Source organism: Orcinus orca, chromosome 19 (genome assembly GCF_937001465.1).
Source record: "Orcinus orca chromosome 19, mOrcOrc1.1, whole genome shotgun sequence".
In the NCBI taxonomy this organism is placed as follows: Eukaryota; Metazoa; Chordata; class Mammalia; order Artiodactyla; family Delphinidae; genus Orcinus; species Orcinus orca.
This window is the reverse complement of record NC_064577.1, coordinates 29,265,584-29,287,943: the sequence shown is the minus strand read 5'-3', so window position 1 is coordinate 29,287,943 and position 22,360 is coordinate 29,265,584. Positions and strand designations below refer to the sequence as shown.

At 58.2% G+C, this 22,360-nt stretch overlaps 2 protein-coding genes across 5 annotated transcripts in view; one reads left to right on the top strand and one right to left on the bottom strand.

The window, feature by feature from the left end:
* The window catches only part of QRICH2 (glutamine rich 2), a 28,583-nt gene extending 12,727 nt beyond the window's left edge, over nucleotides 1–15,856 (top strand). The window contains exons 6-19 of one of the 3 annotated variants that reach the window (XM_049702014.1): nucleotides 245–330; nucleotides 1,003–1,100; nucleotides 1,618–1,732; nucleotides 4,924–5,184; nucleotides 5,891–6,013; nucleotides 6,102–6,176; nucleotides 6,577–6,741; nucleotides 6,856–6,977; nucleotides 7,528–7,593; nucleotides 7,862–7,963; nucleotides 8,375–8,578; nucleotides 9,261–9,408; nucleotides 9,752–9,839; nucleotides 10,609–15,856. In XM_049702014.1, coding sequence (XP_049557971.1) covers nucleotides 245–330; nucleotides 1,003–1,100; nucleotides 1,618–1,732; nucleotides 4,924–5,184; nucleotides 5,891–6,013; nucleotides 6,102–6,176; nucleotides 6,577–6,741; nucleotides 6,856–6,977; nucleotides 7,528–7,593; nucleotides 7,862–7,963; nucleotides 8,375–8,578; nucleotides 9,261–9,408; nucleotides 9,752–9,839; nucleotides 10,609–10,871 — 1,916 coding nt within the window. In that variant the 3' untranslated portion in view covers nucleotides 10,872–15,856. Of the gene's footprint in view, nucleotides 1–244; nucleotides 331–1,002; nucleotides 1,101–1,617; nucleotides 1,733–4,923; nucleotides 5,185–5,890; nucleotides 6,014–6,101; nucleotides 6,177–6,576; nucleotides 6,978–7,494; nucleotides 7,594–7,861; nucleotides 7,964–8,374; nucleotides 8,579–9,260; nucleotides 9,409–9,751; nucleotides 9,840–10,608 lie in introns of all 3 variants that reach the window. The other 2 variants (XM_049702015.1, XM_049702013.1) reach the window with 2 other exon arrangements.
* UBALD2 (UBA like domain containing 2) lies at nucleotides 15,257–20,895 on the bottom strand. Of its 2 annotated transcripts, none has more exons than XM_049702031.1 (3): nucleotides 20,490–20,895; nucleotides 20,040–20,102; nucleotides 15,257–16,412 (listed from the first exon to the last, which is right to left on the bottom strand). In XM_049702031.1, exons 1-3 carry the CDS (start codon nucleotides 20,607–20,609, stop codon nucleotides 16,092–16,094), a joined length of 504 nt encoding a protein of 167 aa, XP_049557988.1. In that variant the 5' UTR covers nucleotides 20,610–20,895; the 3' UTR covers nucleotides 15,257–16,091. The 2 variants fall into 2 exon arrangements, with proteins under 2 accessions (XP_049557988.1, XP_049557989.1); XM_049702032.1 differs by having other exon boundaries at nucleotides 15,257–16,409; nucleotides 20,490–20,892.
* Between the last annotated feature and the right edge of the window lie 1,465 nt (nucleotides 20,896–22,360).

The following is a 22,360-nucleotide window of genomic DNA, read 5'->3' as shown; positions in this document are numbered from 1 at the left end:
TTAGAGTTGGGTGGAAATTGTGGGTAAGTGGTCCCACAGCCCTTTAGGATATTAAGCATTAGGTGGACTCTTTAGAGCTAAGGACGCTTATCCCCTAAAAGGACACTCCTTTCTTCCCATCCCCTCTCTCCAGCCCCCAGGAAAAGCAGATAAATGATATGTGTTGTTCTTGATTGTGAGGGCTGGGATTGGGAGCCCATGGGGAATCTGACGCTTCTGACTCTAAGGCCTCGGTTCTCCATAGTCAAGAAGTCCATACCCGCTGACCTGCAGGAACAGCTGAAGACCTTAAAGGCCTTGACCAAAGAAGTCCAGCAGGAAAAAGCAAAAGTAAGTAAGGGAGGGTCCTCCTACTTGGCCTTCAAGTGCCAGTAATCCCTTTCATTTGCATTTGGATAGATTACACAGTCCTTTCACTTTCATTATTATCTCACTGGATCTGTACAGTCTCCTCAGATAGGAAGCACACCTCAGGTATCCACGTGTTTATTTCCTGGATCTAAAACCTGACATTCAAAGCTATTAAGATTCAGTTGGGCCAACAAGGAGGCCTGAGTTCCTTTCATTACATGTGGCCATTTCCAATACAAGCCACTGTCACTGGAGCAGCCTTGGAGCCACGTTCGTGGGACTGTCTGGGACCAGCGGTCATGGCGAGGGGCTGCTGGGTCTTCAGTCATTCTTTTAATGCTAGCTACCTGTATCCATGGAATGGATGGATGGGTGGAGGTTATGAAGGGACCTTGGGCTTTGCCAGAGGGTTGGATAGGATTAGGGAATGGGGGCGACTCCCTGGTGGTCCAGTGGTTAGGCGCTTTCACTGCTAGAGGCCAGGGTTCAGTCCCTGGTCCGGGAACTAAGATTCCCACAAGCTGCGTGGTGGGAATTTTTTTTTTTTAAAGGATTAGGGAATGGGGGAGGGGCTTGCTGGGGCTGCAGAGGTACGTTCAGAAAGCAGAGATCTCAAGCCTGCCTGACCCTCCTCTTCCATTGGATTTGTAGCTGGAGAAGGTGAACAGGATCCTGGAGGGGGAGGGAGAGCAAGAAACAGGAAAGGAGGTGAACGCTGGCCAGCTGAGCCTGCAGCTGGGTGTCCTCAGGTAAAATCCCCCTGCCACATGCAGCTTCTGTCCTGGCATCACACGTTCTCAGTCAAGGAGGTGATAGAAGCCTGTGGTTCACTCATCCCCGAACTGACCACTATCTTTGCCCAGCATTGTGTCTGCTCTTCGGGTTGTCTGTATCTAGTTCAAGTTGCTAGTGGAAGTTTCCCAGGTCCTTAAAACAGCTCAGCACCAGGGCTTAGAAGAACCAAAAAAAAAAAAACACCAAAAGCCTCTTAGATTCTGTCCCCAGTTGGAGGCTTCGGAGCATTTGCTGGAGCCCCTCAGAGCCATCTCTGTGCAGTGCCAGGCCTCACCGCCTAGAAGCCTCTCAGGCCAGCACACTGGGCACCCACCTCCACGACAGGCGGGGCCTTGGACCCCTTAGACAGAGCTGGAGGGGAACGTGAAAGAGCCCCGTCTGCCTCCTCCATCCCTGACGGCCGGGGCTCAGCACTGCTGGGCCCAGGCCCCTGGGCCGGTGGTGGGGCCGGACCATCTCTCGTGCATACAGAGTCACCGTGGCTGACATCGAGAAGGAGCTGGCGGAGCTGAGGGAGAGTCAAGAACGGGGCAAGGTCAGCATGGAACATTCGGTCTCCGAAGCCTCCCTTTACCTGCAGGATCAGGTGAGGATTCCGCACTCTCCAGCCACAGGGACTAGGGCCCTTCGCAGAGTTGGCTGTGGACATTGGGGATAGTAGACTCTTACCTGATATATAATTTGCAGATATTTTCTCCTGTTCTGTGGGTTGTCTTTTCACTGTCTTCAAAGTGTCTGCCTTTACATCTTTTTTTTTTTTAATTGGAGTATAGTTGATTTACGATGTTGTGTTAGTTCCAGGTGTACATGCCTTTACGTCTAGAGTGTTACGATCCTTGGGCACCCCAGAATGTTCCCAGCGAGGAGCGTTGGACTAGGAAGAGCCTCTGAGTGCTCGCGGAAGGATCAGATGGGCAAAGCCACTGGGCCCAGGGGTCCCACGCCAGGAGTCCCTTTGTGCTAGAGGCCCCGTTCTGGGCCCACTCCAAGTTCGTCAGGACAGTGGTTTGCACCGTTTCATGACCCAGAGCTGATTGTCAGGCCAGCAGGAGGACAGCAGTAGATAGTGCGTTTAAGAGTCATCTGTCATTCCAAAGCTCACAACCTCCGGGGCTCCCTGGGGCCACACCTGGGAGGGCATCCACTCCCTGCTGGGCAGGCTCGGCCTCTTGACTCTTCAGAAGCGTGTCAGCTCTTCTGGTGGCAAGAGTCTTGCTGAGCTCGGGCAAAAGGGAGCCTGGCTGAAAATACATACGTGTAGAGGAAATTGGGAAAAGCAGAATTTCTAGGCCAAGCGGGCAGTCTGGCCAGGGCCACCACCTGTCTGTCTTTCTGTGTGTGTGTCTTTGCCTCTGTGTCGCCTTCCTTATCCATCTCTCTCAAATACCCGCACGTCTCTCTTCCCTTCTGCTCTCAGCCAGCTTTTTTATCTCTCACACACAGTCCAAAAGGGCTGCCCCAGGCCTTGCAGTATTACGCGCTTGCAAGAAAGGGGGCCTTAGGTTGGTGCAGTCCCTCTCTCTAAGCCAGGATAAGACGTCACAGGTCTTTGGCCAGTCGGGTGTCTAGCTGGGACCAATCATTTGTGGGGACAAACTGGGACCATGGGATCCAGAAGAGAGCAGGAGGGCGAGCGGAAGGAGTTTGTTCCCAGCCAGGCCATGAGAGACCCCTGTAGTGGTAGACTTATCACATTCTCTCTCTCTTTTTTTTTTTATTGTAGTTTTTTTTTTATTGAAGTGTAGTTGATTTACACTCTTATATCAGTTTCAAATGCACACCATAGTGATTTACTGTTTTTATAGATTATTTTCCACAGAAAGTTATTATAAAATAATGGCTCTATTTCCCTGTGCTGTACAATATATCCTTGTGGCTTTTTTGTTTTACACATAGTAGTTTGTACCTCTTAATCTCCTACCCCATCTTGTCCCTCCCCCTTCCGTCCCCCCACTGGTAACCACTAGTTTGTTCTCTAGATCTGTTGAGTCTGTTTCTGTTTTGTTATATTTCCTAGCTTGTTTTATCTTTTAGATTGTACGTATAAGTGACAACGCACAGTATTTGTCTTTCTCTGTCTGGTTTATTTCACTAAGGATAATACTCTCTAGGTCAATCCATGTGGTTGCAAATGGCAAAATTTTCATTCTTTTTTATGGCCGAGTAGTATTCCGTTTTACATATAAACCACGTCTTTATCCGTTCATCTGTTGATGGAAACTTAGGTCGCTTCCATGTCTTAGCTATTGTAAATAGTGCTTCCGTGGACATTGGGGTGCATGCATCTTTTCGAATTAGTGTTTTCATTTTCTTCGGATAATATATACCCAGGGGTGGAATAGCCGGATCATACGGTAGTTCTATTTTTAGTTTTTAGAGGAACCTCCATACTGTTCTCCATAGTGGCTGCACCAATTTACATTCCCACCAACAGTGTAGGAGGGTTCCGTTTTCTCCACACCCTCTCTAGAATTTGTTATTTGTAGACTTTTTGATGATGGCCATTCTGACTGGTGTGAGGTGATATCTCATTGTGGTTTTGATTTGCATCTCTAATGATTAGCATTGTTGAGCATCTTTTCATGTGCCTGTTGGCCATCTGTATGTCTTCTTTGGAACAATGTCTGTTCAGGTCTTCTACCCATTTTTTAATCAGGTTGTTTGTTTTTTTGATATTGAGTTTATGAGCTGTTTATATATTTTGGATATTAACCCCTTATGGGTCATATCGTTTGCAGATATTTTCTCCGATTCCATAGGTTGTGTTTTCTTTTTGTCGATGGTTTCCTTTGCCGCACAAAAGCTTTTATTTATTTAAAAGAATCTATTTTATTTATTATTTATTTATTTTTGGTTGCGTTGGGTCTTCGTTGCTGCACGCAGGCTTTCTCTAGTTGTGTCGAGTGGGGGCTACTCTTTGTTGCGGTGCGCACGCTTCTCATTGCAGTGGCTTCTCTTTGTTGTGGAACACGGGCTCTAGGCACGCAGGCTTCAGTAGTTGTGGCATGCGGGCTCAGTAGTTGTGGTGCACAGGCTTAGTTTTTCCGGGTATGTGGGATCTTCCCGGACCAGGGATCAAACCCATGTCCCCTGCATTGGCAGGTGGATTCTTAACCACTGCACCACGAAGGAAGTCCCCCAAAACTTCTAAGTTTAATTAGGTCTCATTTGTTTATTTTTGCTTTTGTCTCCTTTGACTTAGGAGACAGATCCAAAAAGTATTGCTACGATTTATGTCAAAGAGTGTTCTGCCTATGTTTTCCTCTAGGAGTTTTATGGTTTCCAGTCTTACATTGAGGTCTTCAATCCATTTTGAGTTTATTTTTGTATATGGTGTGAGAAAATCACATTCTCTTATTGTTATTTACGTTCTAGATGGGGACAGAGCATGTGTGAGCCCACCCTTCGTGTCCCCAGGGCCTGGAGCAGGGCCTGTGTGTCGGCAGGGTGTTTGTGGACTAACGGACATCAGCTCTGTAGGATTTAGCTAGAGGAGATGTGTTCTCACACTGCACCAATGGGCTGGCTGGAGAAAGGTCCAGAAGCCTCCTTCCTGCAAGGGCTTTATCAGCTCCCTCCCTGGGAGCTCTGGTCACTATTTAATGGACGGAGGTCGAGTGCCTCGCATGTGCTGCACACCCTGGGAGGCACCGAGGCCGCGGCACGGCCCAGACCGCAGCGGCCAGGGCAGAAAGCACTCGCTGCTGGCGACTGTGTGGATGCGGCGTAGCTGGGCCTCGCTCACTGCCCTGCACCCGCCCTCTCGCCCGTGCCCAGTTAGACAAGCTCAGGACGATCATCGAGAACATGATGGCCTCGTCCTCCACGCTGCTGTCCATGAGCATGAGCGCGGCCCCGCACAAGCTCCCGACCACCCTGGCACCCAGCCAGATCGACCCTGCGGCCACCTGCCCAGCCTGCAGCCTGGACCTGAGCCACCGGGTCAGCACGCTGGTGCAGCGCTACGAGCAGCTCCAGGACATGGTCAGCAGCCTGGCTGCCTCCCGGCCCTCCAAGAAGGCCAAGCAGCAGAGCCAGGTGATGCCGCCTGCTTTCCTCCGGTGCGGCCGCTCACGGCCCGCCTGCACGGAGCCCCTCGGGGAGTCCCTGGGGGAGCGATGTTTGGGCCACTTTTCCATGATGGAGCCCTTTAGCGACCGCACGGAAGTCCCTGGTCTTTCCATAGAGTCGCAGCGAGGGCAGCCGTAGAGCTGGCTCTGGGGATGGGGGACCACGGAGAAGAGCTGGCTCCGTGGGTGGGGACAGCACGGCTGGCTGAGGGGTGGAGCAGTGCCATTCACATGCCTCGGGACGCTGGCATAGCCTTAGGATTCATCACCCCTCCTTCATGCCGGTCTTCTGGACTCCTTCCCACTTCCCCTCCAAAGGGCAGGCCTGCTGGTGGGGCAGGGAGCACAAGTCCCCGAGGCCTGCCTCTTAGACTCCAGAATTCAGATTCAGCTCAGGGTGGGTGGCGAGGCTGTAGCCCACACCCCAAATCTCAGGGGAGCAGCTCACCACTCCTGGGCCTTGAGACCGCCTCTACTGCCCACCCACCCCGGTGGACCAGGTCCCTCAAGGCTAGTCCACGGGGAGGTGGGGAATTGTGGCGGCAACTGAGGAGATCCAGAATGGGGTCTGAAGTCGGCCTGTCTGCCGGGTGATGTTTTAAGGGCTGACTTACCAGGGGCGGCAGTACCCCTGCGGGTGCCCCAGGGAGGCTGCCTTTGTCCTTCTGCTGCAGGATGAAGAGCTACTGGGCCGCGTGCAGAGCGCCATCCTGCAGGTACAGGGCGACTGTGAGAAACTCAGCATCATCACCGGCAACCTCATAGAGGACCATCGGCAGAGGCAGAAGGACATCGAAGTGAGGACGGGCAGGGGGGTGGGGGCGGGGCCGAGGCGCGGCCCCAGTTCCTCCTTGTTCCTTATTCCCTGCTTGCTCGGCCTCCCAGGTGTTGTACCAGGGTCTGGAGAAGCTGCAGAAGGAAAAGGCCAACAGGGAACACCTGGAGCTGGAGATCAATGTGGTAAGGCTAGGCCGAGGGGCCATCCTGCATCCCAGGGAGGTCCCACCGCTCGTTCTTCAAAAGGCTGAGAGAGGGGCTTCCCTGGTGGCGCACTGGTTGAGAGTCCACCTGCCGATGCAGGGGACGCGGGTTCGTGCCCCAGTCGGGAAGATCCCACATGCCATGGAGCGGCTGGGCCCGTGAGCCATGGCCGCTGAGCCTGCGCGTCCGGAGCCTGTACTCCGCAACGGGAGAGGCCGCGGCAGTGAGAGGCTCGCGTACCGCAAAAAAAAAAAAAAAGGCTGAGAGAGGAAGCTAGTCCGATGGGGGATGTGGGCTCAGTGCTGGCGCTCCCACTGCAGGGAGTGGGACCCCCCATGGCTCTCTCCCATCTGGGGGACCTCTTCCTCTCTCCGGGCAGAAAGCCGACAAGAGTGCCCTGGCAGCCAAAGTGAGCCGTGTCCAGTTTGACGCCACCACGGAGCAGCTGAACCACATGATGCAGGAGCTGGTGGCCAAGATGAGCGGGCGGGAGGGGGACTGGCAGAAGATGCTGGACAGGCTCCTGGTGGAGATGGACAACAAGGTGAGGGGTGGGAGGCTCCAGGGCCCCCTGGACTGGGACAACGCCCTCCTCTCCAGGCGCCGCAGACCCCACCTGCTTCCTCAGAGCTCACCTGGGCCCCGCCCTCACCCACAGCTGGACCGCCTGGAGCTGGACCCAGTGAAGCAGTCACTGGAGGATGGCTGGAAATCCTTGCGACTGCAGCTCAAAGAACGTTCTCCGCTCTACCAGGTGGACGAGGCAGCCGCCATGCGGAGGTGAGGCCTGGAAGGGGTGAGGGCAGGCGGGCTGGAGGTGTGCTCAGGGGGAATGGTTGATCTTGCCTGGGACCATCCCGCAGTAGGAGTGACAGAGTTTTAGAGCTTGAAAAGCTCTTCTCGCTCAGGCCAGTTCACATTACAGCTGAGAGTGGGAGGGGAGGGAGGCGTAAGGCTCTCTGGGCACAGGTGCGAGGGGGTCCACAGCCCCCAGAGCTGAGAGCACTCCTGGGGGGCCTGGCCCATGGCAGCCTGAGTCCCAGGATTTCCATTCCTGGCCACCAGAGGGCTCCCGAGGCTTACGCAGGGCAGTCCTGGGGCGCTTGGGAACCCTGCCGGCTTTGGGTTAGGGTAGGTGGGTGCTGGGTGTGTGCCCAGAAGCGGACACGTCTAGGAGCTGGTGAGTCTGGTGGCCTGGGACCCATCACTCTGGGCACTGAGCGTCCAGCCTGCCTGGCCCACAGAGCGCCAAGCCCGCTGGGTTCTCTGTCTCCCGCGTTCGGGACCCTCTGGGCAGGGCGCTTACCCTGTGTGTTCCACCTCCTCACAGGCAGCTCCTGGCACACTTCCACTGCCTCTCATGTGACCGTCCCCTGGAGATGCCTGTGACTGGACAGTGAGTGGCCCCAGCTGGTGGCCACGATGGGGGCGGGCTCGGCGGGGCTGCGTCTCCTGTATCCCAGGCCTGTCTCCACCTCCTGTCGGCTCCGGCTGTCTCACCGTTCACTCCGTACCCACTGGCTGCTCCTACCCCGGCCTTCAGCCCCCCACCCCTGCCCGGGCGGGGAGGCTCCTCGGGCAGGTGGAGTGTGGGGAGTGGGCGGGGGGCTTAGACGATGGGGTTCCTCACACTCCAACCTTCCCTTTGCTCTGTCCCTGCCCAGAGTCATCCCCCTGACTCCTGTGGGCCCAGGCCTGCCCGGGCACCGGTCCATCCGCCCCTACACGGTCTTTGAACTGGAGCAGGTCCGGCAGCAGAGCCGCAAGTACGGGCAGCAGAGGGAGTCCTGTACAGGGCTTTGCAGGGGGGTCTGGAGGGCAGGAGTGGAGGTTCCTCCTCACGCCTGGGGTGGGCAGTAGGGGCGGCGCTGCGAGGGTGCTGACGGAGCTCCAAGCTCCTCCCAGCGTGAGAGCCTCGGAGGAGGAGAGTGCCTGCCTTTGGGTCCCTGCTGGGCATCCTGGGGGGACACTGCCTCTGAGACCCCCCCTCCCTGCTCATACCGGGCATGTGAGGGAGGGAGGCGGTGGTCCACCAGTGGGTGGGATTAGTGGGTGGGGGGTGCGTTTCACGCCCTCTGGGGCTCCTGCCCTCCTCCCCACGCCTTCCCACCTCCTCCTTGAGGGGAGGATGCCGGGGGCATGGCTCACCCCTCTGCTGCCCCCCCCCCCCCCCGCAGCCTGCAGCTGGGCAGCGCTGCCTTCCCCTGGGGCAACCTGGGGCAGACGGAGCGGAGCGTGGGGCGCCTGCGCAGCTTGCACTCCAAGATGCTGATGGACATCGAGAAGGTGCAGATCCACTTCGGGGGCTCCGTCAAGGCCAGCAGCCAGATGATCCGCGAGCTGCTGCGCTCCCAGTGCCTCGGCTGCCCCTGCTACAGACGGTGGGCGGCCGGGCCGGGCCCCGGGGGCAGGCGGCGAGCCTCGGCCCACTCACAGCCCACCCACCCTCGGCTGCCCCTGCTACAGACGGTGGGCGGCCGGGCTGGGCCCCCGGGGCAGGCGAGCTGCTGCACTCCCAGTGCCTCGGCTGCCCCTGCTACAGACGGTGGGCGGCCGGGCCGGGCCCCCAGGGCAGGCGGCGAGCCTCGGCCCACTCACAGGCCACCACCACCGAGAGCCTGGCACAGAGCGGGGGAGTGTGCGTGCGTGTGTAAGAGAGAGAATGTGTGTGAACACGTGTGAGTGAGCATTGTTCATGTGTATTGTACGAGTGAGAGTGTGTGTGTGAGATTATGTGTGTGCATGAGGGGTGGGGCCTGTGTGTGGGAGAATGTGTGTGAACGTGTGTATAAAGGTGTATGAGAATGTATGATTGTGTGTGAACGTGTATGAATGTGTGAGAGTATGTGTGAATGTGAATGTGTGTGTGTGAACACGTACGTGTGAGTGTGTGTGTGTGTGTGTGCGTGTGTGTGTGTGTGTGTGTGGCCTTCAGGGTGGCCGGCCGGGCCATCCTGCTCACTCACCCCCTGCCCTGTCCTGGCTCGAGTGCTGCCCCCCGCCCCACCCTAGGCATGTCCCCGGCCACACCTGCTCCCCGTGACTCCGCTGTCTTCACCGCAGGCTGCCAGATGCGGCCGATCACACCTACGGGAGGTCGCCCCGGAGCTGCGGGGGCAGCCACACCCTCACCTACCCCTACCGCCGCACCCGCCTGCAGCACCTGGCACAGGGCCTGTACCCCACCGAGGAGATCCAGATCGCCAGGAAGGTGGGGGGCACTGCCGTGACGCCAGACTCTCAGGTCCCTCTGGAAAAGCCACCAGAAGTCCCCTCCTGGGCCCTCGGCCTCGGGGAGGTTTCTTAGTCAGACCCAGTCCAAGTGTCAGGTTCTTATCCTTTCCTGGGAAGAGGAATGCCAACCCGGCCACCCGCCCACCTGGCACTACCGCCTCCACCACGGGCCCCCCCTTCCCCCTGTGGCTCGGCCCTGGCGCCGCCCAGAGCCCCCTCAAGGGCTCTGAGCACCGTTTGGTGCCGGCCTCAGGCGAGGACCACCCTCTGGGAGGCAGGACGGGAGGGCAGCTCTGAGCGGCACTCGCCCATCTCCACAGCACGACGAGGTGGATATCCTGGGCCTGGACGGACATATTTACAAGGGACGGATGGATACAAGGCTGCCGGACATCCTGAACAAAGACAGTGAGTGTCCAGGTGGCCCAGAGGCCCCTCAGCCTCCTTGCTCGGGTCCCACAGGGTCCATCCAGCTCCTTAAGGCCCTTCTTGTGGCCACCGGGCCCTGACTGCCTTCCTCCACCTCCCTGACTCCAAACGTTCAGGTCTCCAAAAGCCTCCGGGTCAGTGTTTGCAGAAGGGGTACAGCTGTCCAGTCTCAGCCAACTAGCTGGGATTTGGCCCCAACTTTCCTTGCCAGCTTTTATCCTCAGACGCCAGCCCAGTCTTCCTGCCTAAGCCTCTGTTCCCAGCATCACCGAGGCCAAGTCCTACCCCTTCTTCATAACTCAGAATACCCTCTCCTGAGCCCCCCACCACTTTGTGAATCACCCGTGTCCTGGAATGTCCCCTTCCAGTTAGCCATCCTGAGGTGTGCCATTTGTCACTTCCCACCGGGTCTCACCGCCACGTATGCACCTTTCTAGTTGCCTCCCCTCCCGAACCATAAACCTGGAGTCAGAACTCACCCAGCACCTGGCACGGGGCTGATGTCTGTGGGTGGATATCCGAGTGAGTGAGTGGGTGGATGGATGGATGGACAGACAGATGGCCGGGCGGACATTTCGGTGAATGAAGTGCTTACAAGGGGCATATCCACGAATAAAGATGGAGAAGGACACCAGCTGAGGCTGGCTGTGACCAGCAGCGCTGCAGCCCTCTCCCCATCCCCATGGGTCCCCACAGGGCTCCCACCCGGTGTCTCAGAACTGCCCCTCCCCTCCACTGTCTCCATCAGATTCGGGGATAAAGCATAAGGCCAAGCAGTCCCGGCCCCACGTGCACCGGCAGCAGTCACTCAGCGACAGCGGTCAGCTGCCCTCACGGTCCCAGAGCGCTCAGATGCTGGCTGGCAACGACTCAGGTAGCTCCTCTCTGGATGGTGGGTCGTGGCCTAGGCACTGCCCCTCGCCTCTCCTCCTTGGCCCGCCAGGCCCCTTTCCGGCCCATGACTGGTATATACCTTTATTTCCCTGGAGAGAGGAAGGGCCTGGGAGCTGAGGGATGGGATGCAAGGGAGGAGAGAGAAAACCCTTCATTGCTGAGAGCTTGATAATGCGCCAGGTCTGTGATCAGATACTGTTACTGCCCCCATTTCACAGAAGAGGAAATAGGGACAGAGTTGCAGCCCAAGCTCTGGCTCCAGGCCCGAGTCCATCCCCTGCTCACATGTGCCGACTCTCACCTGCCCACTGAGATGACACCTGCCGACAGCTCACCTGCCCAGTGAGATGACAAACCTGCCAGCGGGGCTGGAGATGCACATGGACGCGCCTCCTGGGGAGGGGCTCGAGGAGCCCATTCCGGGGCCAGGCTGAGCAGAGCTATAAATAAATGTTTAGGAAAAAGCTTGGGGCCTTGCAGCTTCTCTGGTCCTGGCTCAGGAAGGTGGAGTGAGAGGCAGGGGCCGCTGCAGGTCGGATGGCAGACCTCTTGCAGCCTGACCATTAGGCCATGGAGCTAAGCCCCCTGGCCTGGAAGGTCCCCCAAAGTCCCTGCTCTTTCCAGAGGGGCTAAATCCTGCCTGAAAGCCAGAGGGCTAAGGGTTCCCTTGGGGTTTGGCTACACATGGGGCCAGAGAGGGACAGTGGCCTGGAGCTAGGAGGCTGGATCACTTCCAGGTGACTCTGAGCACCTCTCCCCCTTCTCTTGACCAGTTTCCTCATCTGTCGATAAAAGGGTGCTGGATTAGGGCTGCTCAGTTAGGCTCCCCCTTGAGAGTCTAAGAAAGGTGCTGACTTTCTTCCCATCAAAAGCTACGCACCCACAATGCTTTGCAGCTACTTCCGGAGGTTCAAGGACCACCCCCACCCCCTGCCCAGGTTAAGAGCCCCAGCTACACCCCCCTTCCAGTTCCAGCATTCAGTGGGTGCCTGGAGGAAGCGGAAACAGAATAAGTGGTGGTCATGTTGCCTCGCCTCTGTTGAGGGTTCCTGACCGGCCAGGCACTGCTGAGGAGCTTTCCACCTACAAACCAGTCTTCATCCTCATGCATTAAGAGGCAGGGACCACTGTTGGTCCCACCTACAGCTGAGAAAGCCGAGGCACAGAGAGGTTAAAGTATTTGCACAAGGTCACACAGCTAGGAAGCAGCAGAGCTGGAGTTCAAAGCCAAGCCATCTGGCCCCAGAGCCAGCGCTGGTGACAAAGGGTAAGAGCCTGGGATGGAGGATTCAGCAGTGGACCGACAGCACAGGTCTGTGGCTCTTGGTTCCGAGTTGATTTCTTGGGGGTACTTAGCTTTTTTCTCCCCAGCACTCCACCGTCTACTCCAAGGGCACTTAAAACGTGTGGAAGCAGCAGCAAGAGGGAAGGTAGTGTTAGGGAAAATTCCTGCACCTATTTGTGTCAATATTGCCTAAACAGTCCGTGTATTAAGAGGGAACGTTACCAAAGAGGCAGGCTCTCAGCCCCTGGTGAAAGCTTATTTATTTTTAACTCAGATTATAAAGGAGTGTGACTTAGGGGCTCGTATGAGGGCTTGCCACCCCCCCACCCCTCCCCAGCATGATGCCCTAGCTCGGCCTGGCTACTGGGGCTGCTCTCGACTTCCCTGGGCTTCGTGCTAGCTGGGCTGGGCCGCTGGCGGGCGTGGGAGCGAGACAGAGCCAGGTCTGCTCCCTGCTGTCTCGCACATTCTTCTCTTCAACGGAAAGACAGACCCGTCTCCACCGAGGGGCGCCTCTCCCAGCCGAATACAGCTCACCTGCCCAGTGAGATGACAAACCTGCTAGCGGGGCTGGAGATGCACGTGGACGCGCCTCCTGGGGAGGGGCTCGAGGAGCCCACCCCGGGGCCAGGCTGAGCAGAGCTATAAATAAATGTTTAGGAAAAAGCTTGGGGCCATGCAGCTTCTCTGGTCCTGGCTCAGGAAGGTGGAGTGAGAGGCAGGGGCCGCTGCAGGTCGGATGGCAGACCTCTTGCAGCCTGACCATTAGGCCATGGCCCCCAAACAGGTTGAGCTGTTCTCTGAGGGTGCCAGGGCTTCGAGAGGGCTGAGTGTTGGACCCAGGGCCAGGAAGAGGCAGCACAGGCCAGACCCCAGGCTCCGGGGACTGGCGGGCCTGCAAGCGGTCTGCCCTCTCCTGACCCCAGCTGGACCCGGTGCTGTGGCCTTCTCTGGCACTGGCACTGCCTTCCATCTGGGGAGGCTGGCCAGGGCACTCTGGTGAGGTTGGGAGCTTCATGTCTGTGCTTGAGCTGTTCCTTGTGTACGAGCTGTACCTTGTGTATCTTGGAGCAAAGGTAAGGGTGGCAGCCCTCCTGCTGCTGGCAGGGAGGCTCCTGGCACATCCTGGGGGGGAGCAGTGCCACCAGCACCTGGGAAGGTTCCCGTTTGCTGTCCTCTGTGGCTTACCCTTGAGTGGCTGCCGCAGACGCAGGAGGGGCGCAGACCCAGGGGCCGCCAGGGCTAGGTCGTGTCCCTATTCCCCTCCCTTCCCCACCCCTCCCCAGGAAGATAGAACAGAAGTGTGCCTGGCATTTGCCAGGGGGTCTTGAGGCCTGGCCCTTGCCCTGCTTCAGTGTCACCCCAAACAGGCCAGAGGGCTCACTGCTGTCCCCCAAGTCAACTGTAAGGGACAAGCGCGTCCCCAATCAAAGCCCCAGGGACAAGGGAGTGCTGCCCCGCACCCGGACGGAGGCCTCTGCAGTCATGGAAGCAGTTTTCTGCCTTCAGATCTGTTCTCAGCAGCTCCCTCTTCCAAGGTGGGGTTCCCTCCCTCCCCACCACCACCCCCAGTCCCCTCTGACATGGGAAGGGGATGTCTGGGCCCAGTAAGAGGGCTGCTTCAGGGTGTGAATTGAGGGATGACAGAGTCACACAGGAAAGTGTAGCAGGAAGTAACCGAGAAAAGGGTTTCTCCCTCATCCCCCTGTGGGCACAGGAGGGTGGAGTTGGCTGGGGTGTCATGGGTGGGGCAGGCGCTCCCTGCGGGAAGGGGCATCCCCCATCTCTCCCCATCTGCTGAGATCCCGTTCACTGTTGAACGCTGGGGTCCCAGTTGGCACCGCCCACACCCCCACACCCTTTTCTCTGCAAGGGGCGGCAGGGCCAGGCCCAGGCCTCCTCTGCTCCTGCCTGAGAAATGTCAGGTCACTGGCTCAGTGTCCCTGCTCTAGAATCCCAACTCACCAGCTTGGAAGGGAGGAGCGGCAGCCAGGCCTCCCCGATGCCCCGGAAAGGATGAGGGGTGACATTCCCCAAGCAGCCCAGGTCACCCCCGCCTCCCCGCACCCGGACCCGCCTGCCTACGCTCACCCAGGCCGCCCAGCACTGACCGCCCACGTGCCCACGAGGGGCCTTCCCCTTCCAGCCTGGGAAAGCACAGGTGGGCAGAGTGAGGGGTGCGGGTGGGAGGAGTCTCACAGGTTTCCAAGGAGGAAACAAAACTGAAACGACAAACCCAGCTTCAAAGTACATGATCACATGCAGAGGGACCAAGGACAGCTGCGTTCCCAGTTCTCCACCCCTGCAGGGGCGGCCCCACAGGTGACCTTGTGAAGACACACGAGGCCCAGGAGCAGCACGGGCTGGCTTGCCAGGTGGGGCCCTTCCCAAGTGTCACTGCACGTTGGGCCTGAACCTCCAGGCCCCGCAGTCCTGATCGACAGCAGTGCCCGGGCTGCTGAGAGAGGGAGGGAACGAGCCCACTCACACATGTTAAAGGGGTTTGTTTTTTGCGGGGGGCAGGGGGCTCAGGAGGAATCCCAACCCTGGGGCCAGCCACCCACTCCTCCAATTGGGCGGACAAGCTCCTCACGCACCTGGCCACCTGCGCTGGAGTCTGAGAAGAGCCCAGCTGCCATCACTGCTGCTTCCATTCCAGCGCCTGAAGGCCGAGCGAAGGGGGGAAGGGAAAGGAAGCCAGTCCTCTTGGGGACCCACCCAGTCTCTGTGGCTCCCTGATCGCCTCGGTTGACCTTTGGGACAGGGCCACACAACATGCACATGGGGACAGGTTACCCCAAAGGAGGCTGAGGGCAGGGACAGCAGAGACAGGTCCAGCGGCAAGCGCCTGGGGGAGCAAGCAGAAGCGTGGGGCTGCCATTGGGCCCCCAGGCGGGGAGGCAGCTCCCCCACTGCAGGCAAAGACAGGGGCTCCGGGGCTGAGGCCTAGCCTGCGGTGGGCTGCACGGTGGCGAGAGCCAAGGGAGAGGGTTACCGTAACCAAGCCAGGACCTGTCCTTCCTCTCCTCCCCACGCACAACCGGATCCAGCCTGTCGCGTGGCCCCCTGGCCAGGATGCCCCTTATCAGAGCGTCCAGACCCGCCACGTGGCAATGGAGCTGGTCCCCCAACCACAGCACAGCCGAGAGCCTCACTACCCCTCTGCCCAAGGAGCACGCTCTCCACACCAAGGTAAAGAAAGGCACCGCAAACCAGGCAAGTTAGAAAAGTCTCTTTTAAGTTTTAAATTAAAATTTCACCCTGGTGAGATGACTGATTTGGGAACTAAATCCAAAGGCAAGCTCTCCACTCTGTTGTCCGCGGCTGGGCTGCACGGTGGAAGAGGCAGGGCAGCTACGGGGGTCAAGCCCACTGGCCGAGCCCGGGCCTCTGACCCCAGTTGGCTCTTAAAGTCCCGCACAAGCCCTGCACACCTAGATGGAGACAGGGGTGACACCGGGAGAGGCGACAAGAGCTGGAGAGCCACTGGCTGGGGGTGGGGAGAGCCTCAGGACGGCGAAGAGGGCCCACACCTTCACCCAGCCGCCGCACCCCTCCTGCCGCCATCACGCTGAGTGGAGAGGTGGTGGTCCTTCTCCTGATTCCAGAAGGTGTGGCCTTTGAGAGGAGGCAGCCGGCAGACACCTCGTGACTGCAGGATCACACCACCTGGCTTCCAAGCACCTGCGCCCGGGACCGGGGTGGAGGATGGGGTGCTGGCCCAAGGGGAGGCTTCTCTGGCCCTTCCCCACTGACCCAACACCCGTCAGCCAGCCCCGTTCTTACATTAATTACTTTTATATATTCATATATATATTATAGTTATATATTAAAAAGAGAAAAAAAACTTGCCTGAAAACTCCTGAAGGACCCAAGTGGCTCAGGAAGTTTACTGTCCCCTCCACCCACAAAAATTCTCTTATAAAATCTTCCAGTGCGATCTTCAGGAAACCCCGCCCGCCCCAGCTCCCTCCACCCCGCCCCAGCCCTCCTGTGTCCCCACGACCCTGGACTGCCCCCAGCTCCAGCCCAGCGCCCGGCGGCATCCAGTCTCATCTCTGGCCATCCATCGCAGCCACGGCTTTCTGCTGGGTGCCCCCCTGCTGTGCTCCGGGCGGCCACGTGGGCTGCGGGTGGTGGAGATGGTGGAAGCTGTGGGCCGTGGGGGAGGAGGGTGGGATCCAGGCGGCCTGGTGGCTGGGTGGGGACGAGGCCCAGAAGGGGCTGAAGCTTGCCGGGGGGGAGCAGGCCACCGCGGTCATGGGGCCGTTGTTGTTCTGCAGGCCCTCGGAGGCGCGAAGCTTGGAGAACATGGCCAGCGCGTCGGGAAAGTTGGGCGGCGTGGCAGGTGTGTTGCTCGGGGTGCACATCTGCTGGGAGAGAACACTGGGGTTGCGAGGGCTGCCTGCACCGCCCCCACCCGCCGCCCCGATCCCAGGCCACTGTCTGCGGGTCTATAGAGCCTTCCCACGGGGCTCACCCACACTGGGCCCTCCTTCCTCCCCGTTTTTCAGTCCATAAGCGGTTTCAGCAGGACAAAAGCACTCCTTGCACCCTGAGCCAATAAAAACAGAAAACCGGGGGCGGACTCCTACAATTTTTGTCAAAACCAAAGAGTGTTTCCTGATGTTTGGGAATGACGCTCTGAGTGTCAGAAGTAGATGGTTAATTCCGGCAGAAGCTATGGTGTCAGATTGAAGCCAGGACAAGGGAGGCAGCCCAGGACACCGCTGCTGAGCGCCTCACCCTGGGTGAGAAACCAGCTGGCTCCTCAATAATCCGCCCTCAGACGTTCCGAGGTTGTTAGCCAAGGGAAGGCGGCCAGATCCAGGATCTCCCTCCTATGCCAACCCCGGGGAGGCTGCACTTGCTAGGTGCTTGGGTCCGTTCCACATCCACAGCGCCAGCCAGCGGGCCTCGGGGCCTCAGCCTGCGCTCTCTCACTCCTCACCAGGGTGCTAGGTCATTCTGATGGTCTTCTCGGTTACAGATGAGGAAACTGAGGCCCAGAGCTCAGGTCACTGGACCAAAAACACACCGCTGCAGGGCACAAGTTGAGAAGCCCGAGTCCCGGGGCTCCCAGGTCTGCAGGCCCAAGCTCTTAACCTCTACCCAGCCCCACTCTGCACTTAAGAGTCAAGTGCAACTTCATGCCTGGGCTCCCCGAGGACAAAAACCGGCGTCTCCCAGCAGGCTGCCCTTGGCCAGATGCTGCCAGTGTCTCGGTCCGCTCAGCCCCTCTCAGCCCGCTTTGTGAGGGCAGCTGCAAACATCCCAGCATCTGCTGTCTTCTACCACTACCCTGAGCAGGGACCCCAGCCAGGAAGGGCAGGGGCTGGGCTGCTGGGCGGTAACTGGCAGCCTCCCTGCAAACAGCGGGGACCGCAGGCCTCCCAGCCCTGTGGCGTGGGGGGCATGGGGGTGCCACCCCCCCGAGCACTTCACCAGGGTGCAGGGAACAGGCGGCAGAGAACAAGGCCTGCCCAAAGCCAGTTCTGACCCCGCAGCAGCTTCTCCCTTTCCCAGGAAGCCACGGGAGCCCTTCTTTGAATTTCTCCTAATTTTAGCAACACCGGCCCCTCCCCCAGGCAGAGGGCTCAGGGAGCACGATTCTAGGGCTCCTCACCTTGCTCCCAGGGCTCTGTCCCGGGAGCTTCCACAGCTCTGCAATTAAACCCCAGCCCAGAAGGAGGACAGGCCCACGGGAGGGGGGCAAACCCCCTCTGATGAACTGGGCCGGCTCCACATCGGCAGCTGGGGCGCTCCGACCAGCGTCCTCTCCAGGGAGGCCACAGGACCCGGCCTGGCCCCACCCAGACCATTTCCCTCCTCCCTTCACTCCTCCCCGCCCCCGCCCCCCCCCCCCCAGGGCTGACTTCTCGGCAGCAGGAAACAATGAATGGGGGGTTGGGGGGGACAGGCCAATTGCATCACAGCATCGTGACCGACTTCCCCAGTTCACCGAGCCAGTGGAGCCTGTCTCCTCAGCAGCCACCCTGCCCCCGGCCCCCAGCAGCGGCCTGGATCCGGGGCAGGCCTGTGCCCACCTGCCTGTGTGAGCTCGGGCAAGTCCCTTAACCTCTCTGGAGTTTCTCTCTACTTCTATAAAACCAGGGGTTTGGACCAGGTCCTGTAAAAGTCCCTCCAGCTCTGCTTCTAATAGCTGTGGATGGAACCTTCCAGCTCTCAAGCACACCCAGCGTCCACTGCACCCCGCTAATGTCCTACCGCTTCGCATCCAGTGTCTTCCTCCTCTTCCCGGCCCTTCCCAATCTAACCCAGGAGCCCTCCCTTATCTAGGAAGATGCCTCCGACTGTGTAGGTACAGTCATCTATGGGACAACCATTTATCAGCAGCTCTTGGCCTGGGTCACTTCTGGTATTTTTCATCTAACATTTTCCTTTGATTTATATTATCTCTAAAAAAAATTACCAACTCCTTGAGGGCAGGGATGGCGTTCTCATGGATACACTGATCATAATGTCTATTAAAAAACCAGCCACAGCCCTTGAGGGAAGCTTCAAAAAGATGACAGTCCCTCAGGATTTGCAGGGAAGGAGCAACAGAACCTAAAAGGACCATCAGTCCCAGCTCTCGGGGGCGAGCCCCTCTATTCAGGGCAGCACAGAGTGGCTGTGCTGGAAGCCTGGGCCTTTTGAAACGACCACAGTTGGTGGAGCAAACCTCAAGGCCCCTTTAGGAGGAGACGGAGGCAAGACAGAGGCAAGCTCCAGGCTCACACCCGAGCTTCCCACGGTCCGGTACAGGGGAGGGTCCCCTGGAGATGAACCCCTCTTGGGTTTACCAAGAGCCCAGCCTCAACTGCCACAGCCCTGCAGCCAGCATAATTCTCATCATATTCCGATGCAGTTTTGTTTTTTGATTTATACAAATAGCATGGGCTATTCCAAGAGAAAAGCTGGTTAAAAGGGTCAAAACAGACCCCTCTCTACTTGTCCTTTGCAACTAGATGAATACAGAGCGCCAAAGACAAGACACAGCAGAGGAACCATTTGCAGCTTCTCCAGGCAAGGCAGCAGCTCTGAGAAGGGAGCCACGGGCAAGGACACCAAAATGCCAAAAATGTACTCCAGAAGCCATACAGATCTCCTGGGGAATCATGTTTTACAATCCCTATCTTGAGGCCCTCCCCCCACCAGCAGGGCTAATAGGTAACTAGAGAGGTAGAGAAGGCATTCAATCCTCTAAAGTGAAAGGGATGTCCTATGCCTGTGGAAAGCAGGGCAGGAGGGCAAAGGCCCAGGCCCGGGGCCAGCTTGGAAAAGAGACGAAAGCAAATCCAGGCCTGAACCACTTCTGTTTCCTGTGTTTTATGTATCTTCACCTACTGAGATTAAACGCATTCTTGGTTTATCTTGTCAAAAATCTGTAAGTCTTCCACGCTCAGGGTAGGTCTTTTTCCATGAACAGGAAAGAGTGAACATAACTCTCTGGGGGGAGCCCAGCTCCCAGGCCAGGGTGGATTTATCCCTTTCCTGTTCTCTGCAGAGCTGGGTTGTCTGCATGGGGGGCTGCCACTCCAACAGCAAGACGGGTGCTCCATATAGACAGACATTCCAGGTCTCAGTCCCCTCGGGGCCCTTCACTCGGCCCGGGTTCCCCCGACGTCTAGTTGTCGTCCGAGCCCCCCTCCCCACTCCCTGCCAGCCGGCTACTCCGCCGGCCACCCTCGCCGCCCTCCTAGCCCCTGGCCCAGGGGGAGCGCCGAGCACAAGGCCTCAGGTCGAACTACAGCAGCCCAGGAGGCCTGACTGCAAACTTGGGCGAGCCAGCCGGCCCTGGGAGCCGCTCTTTCCTGGAAGACATTTTGGCTCTTTGTTTACATCGCGGCTCGGCGCTCCCCGGCAACATGGCTGTCACCGTCGGCGCCTGACAGCGGCCCCCGGCCCGCGCCCTCGGCCGCCCGGGTGGGCTGCGGCCGCGGCGAAGCCGACCCTCCAGCCCGCCGGCCCTCCCGCCGGAGCCCGGCCACACTTACCATCTGGTGGTGGTGGTGGCTGTTGGGAATGTTGGTTTCTTGGAAAAACGTGCTCAGGGCGGTCTGCGGACAAACATAGCGGCAGGGCGGCGGTTAACGGGGACGGGGCAGGAAGCCCACCGGCCGGCCCTGCCCCACCGGCCGGGCTCATCCGCAGTGTCCGCGGCGCCGCGCTCGGGCCGCCGGGCCCGACCCCTCGGACGGCCGGCCCGCGTCGCTCGAGGGGACGTCCCCGGGCCGCGCGCGGAGGTACAGGGCGGCAGGGCCCCGCGCCCCACGCGAGACCACGAGGTCGCTGAGCGCCTGACGGGGCGATATAAATAGAGCTTCCCTCCCCCCACCCCCTTCCGTGGCGCGCGGCCGGGCGCCCCGGCCTGCGCCTCTGCCGCAGTGCCGGCGGCCGGGGAGCGGGGCCGGCCGGGATCACTCGCTAGCTCGGCCCGCACGCACCTCGAACTGCCAGTGGGCTGCCTGCAGCAGCTGCTTCGCCTGGTCGGCTGCGCAGCCTGCGGCCAGCACGAACTGGTTGATCATGACCTGGTGCCGCAACTCATCCATGTTCACCGACATGGCTCCGGCCGGCGCCCCCTCCCGGGATCGGCGGCCGCGGGAGGCCGGCCGCCCTCGGCTCGCGCTCGCCGCCGCCCGCGGCCTCCGGACCCTCGCCCGCCCCGCCGCCCGCCGGGCGAGTGTTGTGGTCCGGCTCGCGCGGCCGGCCGACACCACAAACAACAGTGCGAGGCGGGGCCGGGTGTCCCAACGTTCGGGGGCCGCGAGCCGCCGCCGCTGATTGGCCCGCGCCGCTCGGCCGGCGCCCGGCTCCCTGGCAGACGTTCGATTCGAATCCTGCGGCCTGCGGGTCCGCACTGTTTCTCTTTCTGCCTGGCCGCGCCCATTGGCGGACGTCGGCGCCGTGGGGCTCCCCGGTATTGGCCGGACGCTGTGTTTTGGCTCGTCCTGGCTCATGATTGGCCACGACCCGGCGTCTGGGGAGGAGCCGCGCGCGCTGATTGGTCTCCCTTGGACCTGTTTGAACTCAACTTGAAAACCTTGAGTGCCTGCTGATTGGCCGAGGCCCCTCTGTTTGCTGTTGTAGGCTTGGGGGTGGTGCAGCCAAGTTCATTCATTACTTCATTGAAACTGAACATGCTCAGCTGGAAAAGCAAGACAGAGTGGCTTTGACTCACTTCCTCTGAAAGATGTGGTCATCTCGAGAAACAGAATGATCAAAATAGAAAACAGACAGAGACTTTGCAGCTGCTCAACTCTCAAAATTGTTTATTTTTTTTAAAACTTTCAAGCTGCTCTACTTTTTTTTTTTAAGCTTTTTATTGAAATGTAACGTACCCACTTCATGCCTCCTTCCAGCCGCTACCCACCCCAAGAGCCCAACAGTCTTTCCCTACGTTTTTAGGACAAAAACTTGGCTCTCTGAAGACGAAAACTACTGTTAATGTACACTATAAATACAATTGCAAGGGGGAAACGAGACTTTCTCAGACACTAATATTCCAAGCTAAAAAACTGTTTTTCCTTAAATTGATTGGCCTAACTGAAACTTTAATTTGTTTCTATACATGTACCGGCTCTCAACCCTTGACATTTAAAAACAAAGTTTATTTATATGCACTGAGCTTCCATCTTCTGGATTAGGATTTAACCTTCAAGGTTTGTGCTTGGGATTTGTGCGGGTGGGGAAAGAACTAGGAGTTTAAGCATACAGAAGAAAGGCCAGAGAGTTTAGGAAGGTAAACATTGCTAGGAATTCACTGTTAGAATTTCTGTTTCTAAAAAACTTAGTAAGTTCTGGATCTGAAATACCAGTCGAAGAGTATATAATAATTAGTTAAGAGTCTTCAGAACGGGAGGCTAAGAAGAAAGCAAGCAAGTTCTATTTTGACTTTGCCTAAAGTGGATTTAACTCTCCATCTAAGAAAACTTAACCATGTAAAAAAACAGAATATAAATAGGAAAAAGTTACACCCAGTGTTTATGTTCTGATGAAAAACAGCCTCGGGCACTATAATGAGTTTGTCCCATTTAGTTAGTCTTTTTGTTTGTTTGTTTCTTGTTTGTTTTGAACGGGCAGGAGTCAGCTTTTTGCCGAGGCCAAAAGACCCATTTCTCTTCCCGTAATTGCACTTGGCCACCCCCAAGCGCTCACGGGCTGAGAACTGGAGTGTGACTAGAGAGTCAAGTACAGCTTGCAGCCCTTCCCTTCCAGTAATTGCAGGGTGAAATCAAAAGTGAGTATCCAGGGCTTCCCTGGTGGCACAGTGGTTGAGAGTCTGCCTGCCGATGCAGGGGACGCGGGTTCGTGC

Excerpts from the sequence above, each read along its gene's own strand:
- UBALD2 (XM_049702031.1), bottom strand. The coding sequence starts at position 20,609 with ATGTCGGTGAACATGGATGAGTTGCGGCACCAGGTCATGATCAACCAG. Across the intron at positions 20,103-20,489 it reads CAGCCCACTGGCAGTTCGAG|ACCGCCCTGAGCACGTTTTT; the intron begins GTGCGTGCGGGC and ends GTTTGTCCGCAG. Across the intron at positions 16,413-20,039 it reads GCCACCACCACCACCAGATG|CAGATGTGCACCCCGAGCAA; the intron begins GTAAGTGTGGCC and ends GTTCTCTCCCAG.